The 6,723-nt window shown below is 41.2% G+C and overlaps 1 protein-coding gene across 1 annotated transcript; it reads right to left on the bottom strand.

Moving 5' to 3' along the window:
- Positions 1–2,035: 2,035 nt before the first annotated feature.
- Positions 2,036–6,206, bottom strand: LOC115246283. The gene is made up of 5 exons (XM_029825001.1): positions 5,959–6,206; positions 5,682–5,807; positions 4,646–5,354; positions 4,141–4,504; positions 2,036–2,700 (listed from the first exon to the last, which is right to left on the bottom strand). The coding sequence occupies exons 1-5, from the start codon at positions 6,204–6,206 to the stop codon at positions 2,036–2,038; spliced, it is 2,112 nt and encodes a 703-aa protein (XP_029680861.1).
- Between the last annotated feature and the right edge of the window lie 517 nt (positions 6,207–6,723).

Genomic DNA, 6,723 nt, shown 5'->3' with positions numbered 1-6,723 from the left:
TTGAAAATTTTATATTACATTGCATTTTTGTGCATTCGGCTAAATCTCACACCTAGTGATGATGTCATCGTGAAGCAGCCGTACATCGGCGCTTGAATGGAAAAATTGAAAAAAATATCGCGTCGGCAATAATCCCCACCACATTGCAATTTTGCAACGCTAATACATATTTTAAATATGTTTAATACGTTCAGTATTGCATCGGCCGCTTGTGTGAAAGGTTCATATAAAATGTATCCTACTGAAGGAAGCCTCATGAATTATTACGTTCCGATTCAAGATGCTGATGAAACTTCACCGTGTAAGAAGAAGAAATGTAACAAATAAGTTTTAATTAACTTAAAGAATTTTCATACTTTTTAAATATTTTTTACACCTTTTAAATATTTATATAAATAATATTTTTTTTACTCCCCAGCATTTCATCCGAGCCTCGTCGTGCGGTTCGTATACTTGGAAGACGATACGCCTTAACCCCGGCGTCATACAAATATTTGGATATTGGAATAAACGTTGGAGCTGTATCTTACGTGGAATTGGTTCTCGGCGACAATTGGGGCAATCAAATAATATTGCCTTTTGAAACGTGGAAATCGCTCATGCAGAAACGTGGGGACATTGAACGGCTTCTACAATCGACTGTAATCCCATTGAGGGTCCGAGATTTGACATTCGAAGTGGTTAAAATATCTGATTCGAATATTATAAAAATCGGATTACTCGCGCTGGTTTCCCCTCGCCCCCCCGACCCCTCAGAGGACCTGCGTTAGAACTCTCCTTGCTATACTACTCAAACCTATTAACCTATATCTGTCAAAAGCTGGTATGGATGCAAGCAGTAGTGTTGCTACTAATTACCGTTATTACAGGTCAAAGAAACGACTCAAAGCAGGTAAGTATCTAATAATAATTATATGTTCTTTCAGGTACACTTTTAATCCTCCTCTTGTCTCTACTCTCTAAATATCACTGACTAATATGTCTCCTAGCTCTCTTCCTTCTGCGCCTGCGCATCGGTTTTTGTCCAGCGTTCTCAGACCCCTCAGAGGACCTGCGTTAGAACTCTCCTTGCTATACTACTCAAACCTATTAACCTATATCTGTCAAAAGCTGGTATGGATGCAAGCAGTAGTGTTGCTACTAATTACCGTTATTACAGGTCAAAGAAACGACTCAAAGCAGGTAAGTATCTAATAATAATTATATTTTCTTTCAAGTACACTCTTAATCCTCCTCTCGTCTCTAATCTCTAAATATCACTGACTATATGTCTCCTAGCTCTTCCTTTTCTTCCTCCTGCGCCTGCGCACCGGTTTTTGTCCAGCGTTCTCATTGGCGCGGTGTTCATGTCCGCCACATACTTCCCCGCCAGCAACGTAGCTATGTTGCGAATTGAACAGTCTTCTTCTTTGGAGGGTATGTTTTGAGTATTGTTTTCGGCCTGGTATTGCTTGTTTCATTCCTCCGGTGTGGCTCGTTTTCTTCCTCTGCGTCCTCCAGTTCTGCATCATCCAGTAAGGTATAGGCTGGTTTTAAACGCTCTGTGTTTATTGTACTTTCTCCTGCTTCTGTCCGTATGATGTAATTACTATCGTTAATAGGTCTGACTATTTGGTAAGGTCCCTGATAAGGCGGTTCTAAAGGTTTCCTTACTGCATCTTTTCTCAAGAAAACATGTGTACAAGTTGCTAAGTCTTTATGTGTGAAAATCTTGACCTTTGAGTGATGTGCTGTTGGCTTCGGTTGTAATGTTCTCATGTGTTGTCTGAATTTCTTTATGAATTTTCGTGGGTCTGGTTGATCCAGGTCAGTAACTAAAAATTCTCCAGGTATACTCAATGTCGTCCCGTACAGTAACTCTGCTGGTGAGCTCTTAATGTCTTCTTTATAGACTGTTCGTAATCCCAAAAGTGCAGTGTGAAGGACCTCTGTCCAATCTTGATTGTTATGACACATTAAAGCCGTCTTCAACGTTCGGTGCCATCTTTCTAGTATTCCATTCGTCTGAGGGTGGTATGCTGTTGATCTCGTCTTCTTACAGATTTGCGAGTGCCTGGAATAGTTGTGACTCAAACTGTGATCCCTGATCAGTTGTTATAATTGCTGGTGTTCCAAAACGACATATCCAGTGTTTATAAAATGCGGTTGCAACTGAATCTGCGGTAATATCTTCCAACGGAATTGCTTCCGGCCAGCGGGTGAATCTATCAATCATGGTAAGTAAGTATTTGTACCCTCGGCATTGTCTCAATTCTCCTACGATGTCCAAATGTACATGTTGAAATCTCCGTGCTGGTACTGGGAACTGGATGTTGGGATTCCTCGTATGCTTGTGTATTTTGGCTAATTGGCATTGCGTGCATGTCCGTGCCCATCTTAGGATGTCTTTCTTCATGAATGGCCAAACGAACCGTTCTCTTATTAGCCGGCTGGTTGTTTTTCCGTTTGGGTGTGCTAAATTGTGTACCGCTTTGAAAATATGTAAACGTAATATCTCGAGTATGTAGGGTCTTGCCGTGCCTATGGAAACGTCGCAGTATATTGTCTTCTCCGTGTCGCCGAGGCGTAGTGGTTGCAATACTAATGATGTGTCCGATGTTAGGAGTTCTTTTAGTTGTGCGTCTGTCTCTTGTTCCGTCGCCAATTCATCTATGTCTACAATCGTCGGTAATTGTATTTCATTTATCCTGGACAATGTATCTGCAATAATATTGTTTTTTCCTTTTACATGAACGATGTCAGTTGTAAATTGTGCTATTAAATCAAGTTTTCGTGCCTGTCTTGGTGTGGCTTTGTCTGTCTTTTGCTTGAATGCAAATGTTAACCCTTTCGCGCCGAGCGCCGCATATATGCAGCATCCACTCGACGACCTGTGGGTACGGGCGCCGCATATATGCGAGATCCACTCGACGACCTGTGGGTACGAGCGCCGCATATATGCGGCATCGAAATGACGTGTATACAAATGCCATCTATAGTCGATGGCAACATTTTTCGTTACCGGCAGAACATTTTCTTTTGATTTTATTGACATATTGGATTAATCATTTCTTAAAAGTGCTCTTTGTTGAAACCACATCCAAACGTATTACGCAATAAACTGCAAACATCAAGACGATCGTTTACTGTTTTATACCAAATATTCTATCGAATTCATTCGACAGTAAACGATTTTTCATATTCGGTTTTTACAGGAATTAGGAATAGATCGGCTTAAGATATAATTCTTAATTCTGTAAAATTAGAATTTTCAGGTTCGGGTTTATATGATTTCCACTATGCATACTGAAAATTTTGAAGCAGTATCGAAATATGGAGGGGAACAGAGTGTCCAGAAGCCTCTATGCGTAATACAATAGATTATAATAAGTCAATGGGAATTGTAGACAAGGTGGACATGGTACTGAGTACCGTAAATTCAACGCGTAAATCACTGAAGTGGTATCGCAAATTTTTCTTCCACCTCATGGACATTTGTGTGTGGAATGCATATTGTATGTACAAGCACAATCGGAGAGAAACCATATCCATGTCAAAATTTCATTTCGCGTTGATAAAACAGATAATCGAAAAGTATCATCACAATGCAACGGGACGTCAAGACAGACCCGCTGATAATCCGATGAGGTTAACCGACAGGCATTTTCCCACATTCTGTAAGCCGAAAAACAGAAGACGGAGATGTGTAATTTGTAGCATCAATGATAAAAAAACGGATTCGCGGTATGAGTGCAAAGATTGCGATGTTGGCCTTTGTATAGATCCTTGCTTCCAAATATATCACACAGAATTATATTATTAGTTTTTACATATTATTATATTTTAATAATTTTCGTCTCGTTATTAATTATATTAAACATTTATTTGTTAAGCTTTGTAATTATATAAATACCCATGTTATTTATAATTATGTAAGTCTTTTTATATTAAAAATATAAATATACTTGTTACATTAGAGCAATGATTGTTTTATTCATCACAGTTATTATCTAAGACTTAGAACAACATATATACAGAAACCACGCGCACTGTGCATATTTCCCGAGCGAATTTCCGTTCAGTTACGGTACTTAGGCGGATGGAGCTGCCGTAGCAAAAGGGTTAAAAGCTTGTGATCGGTTCGGATTTGAAAATGAGTACCTTCTAACATGTATTTGAAATGCTTGACTGCTGTATAAATTGCTAGCAATTTTCGATCATAAGCGCTGTATCGCAATTCAGCGCCGTGTAATTTCCTTGAAAAGAAACCCAATGGTTTCCATGTTCCCTCCTGCAATTGTTTGAGTGTTGCTCCTATGGCCTTATCGGAAGCGTCCGTCGTAAGTCTGAGGGGTTCTGTTTGCTTGACGTGTACCAACAATGTGGCATTTGCTAAACTATGCTTGCATTTTTCAAATGCCTCTGTGGTTGTTCCGTTCCACGAAATTTTTGTTTTGTCGTTGCGTTTGCTGTTTCGTACATATTTGAAAAGAGGTTCTTGGATTCCTGAGGCATTCTTAATGAACTGACGGTAAAAATTTTAAATTCCTAAAAACCGCCGTAGTTCTGTAACTGTCCGTGGTCGTAGGTATTCCATGATGGCCTTGACGCGTTCTGGTATTGGTTTTATTCCTGTCACCGAAATGCGGTACCCCAAATAGTCTACTTCTGATTTTCCGAACACACTTTTGGCGATATTAATAGTCAAGCCGTAATCGTCCAGTTTTTTGAATAGTATTCTTAAATGTTTCCTGTGTTCCTCTTCGCTGCTGGATGCCACCAGAAAGTTGTCTATGTAACAATGCGTGCAGTCTAGACCTCTAAGGACTTCATTCATAAATCTTTGAAATGTCTGAGCCGCATTTCTTAACCCGAAAGGCATTACGGTGAATTCAAATAGCCCAAAAGGCGTTGTTACCGCCGTCTTGTGGACGTCCTCTTCTGCTACCGGTATCTGATGATACGCCCGCACCAGGTTGATTGTTGAAAAGAAATTTTTTCCTTGCAGGTGGTTGGCGAAATCGCTAATGTGAGGTATGGGGTACCTATCCGGAACGGTTGCTGCGTTTAGTTTCCTGAAATCCCCGCAAGGTCTCCATTCACCTGTCTTTTGGGGTACCAGGTGTAAAGGGCTTGCGTAGCTGCTACTGGATGGTCTGCAGTGTCCTTGTACACTCATTGTCTCGAATTCCATTCTTGCTGCTTTGTATTTCTCTGGTGCCAAACGTCGGGGCGTTCGAACACCGGTGGTCCTCTCGTTACTATATAATGTACGATTGCATGTCTCTTGTTCGCTGTTGCTGCTCGCGGTATGGTTATTCTTGGGAACTGCATGAGTAAATCTTTGTAATTCGTTCCTGGTGCTATTGTTGATACTGTTTGTGGTGCGGGTTTCAAACTTCCATGTCTTATGTGCTGTGTTAGTGAATCAATAATACATTGCCGCTTGATGTCTACCAGGAGTCCGTGTTGTCCCAAGAAATCCGCTCCGATCATCGGGCGGTCGACCTCGCATATGCAAAAAATTCCGGTTAAGTTTCGCCGTAATCCAAAATCCAGTGTCATTGTCCTCACTCCGTAGGTTTTAATAGCGGTGCCGTTCGCTGCGTATAACTGGTAGCTCGCTAGCTTACTCGGTCCCTGATGTAGTTTACGTGGAATTATGGATACTGCTGCCCCTGTGTCAACGAGGAATTTCCAACCTGTCTTGCGGTCCCTGATGTGGAGGCGGTGGGTGGTTGAAACGCCGTCGTTTGTTGCCTCCGCCAACGACGGGCGTTTTAGTTTTCCTTTGTCTTAGTAGCGTCAAAACTGCAGGGCTTAGTGCACTTGAAAGCAACAGTTCCAAAACGACGATGATAAAAGCATATGTTTTTACCTGGCCTCCCAGGCGAAATGCTCCTGAATCGTCTCTCTGGCGTGCGGTTTCTGTCTATTCTCCTGCTTGGACTACGTCGGTTAAGTGCCTCGACTGCTTACTGTAATGCATCTATCTTTGCCTCTAAAACCGTCATCTCCTTTGTTGTCATTGCATTGCACGTCACTGCGTTTACCGGCTTAGTAACCTCGCATATCGCATCTGCTTGTCGTGCGAGATCGGTGAGATTGTCTTGGCTGACGGCCAAAATAGCTCTTACCGGTTCCGGTAGGCGTTCCAAGAAAAGTGTTTTGAGGACCTCTTCGTTGCATTGTCCTGTTGCCAATGACTGTAATCTTTGCAGAAACATGGTAGGTTTGTCGATACCTAGCTCCTGTCCTCCTAATAAACGCCGTAATTTATAGCAAATTCGGTCGCCTGCACTAGTGTACACTGACTGCTAATGTTCCCAGTGCAACGCGTTCGATTGATGTCCTCTATTCGGTACACTGTACTCCTCGTATTCGGTTATATTGCACCATTAGAATACACATCTTATGTTGTGTTCGATGAGTGTCCCACTATTGTAGTGAACCACTCACTTTTTATTCGGACACCTTAAACAAACTGAACGAGTGCAAAGTTTATTGTCAATTTTGGCAGTGCAGTTGGCTGTATTAGCGGGAAAAAGCGGTTAGGTTGAAACGATGGAGTTTAAGCGATTTATGTTTTTAAACGAAATATTAGAAAGCAGCAGTAGTGACGAGGAAGAAGCAAATTTTATTGTAAGTTGTTTAAAAGAAGAAAGACCAAAAAGAAAAAATTTTCTGGATGTAATAAATGAGTATTCGGATGAAGAAGTAAGTAAATTTATATAAATATTTTCG

Source organism: Formica exsecta, unplaced genomic scaffold (genome assembly GCF_003651465.1).
Source record: "Formica exsecta isolate Colony F162 unplaced genomic scaffold, ASM365146v1 scaffold1450, whole genome shotgun sequence".
Lineage (NCBI taxonomy): Eukaryota > Metazoa > Arthropoda > Insecta > Hymenoptera > Formicidae > Formica > Formica exsecta.
The sequence above is the reverse complement of the archived record's forward strand: the minus strand, read 5'-3'. Positions and strand labels throughout refer to the sequence as shown.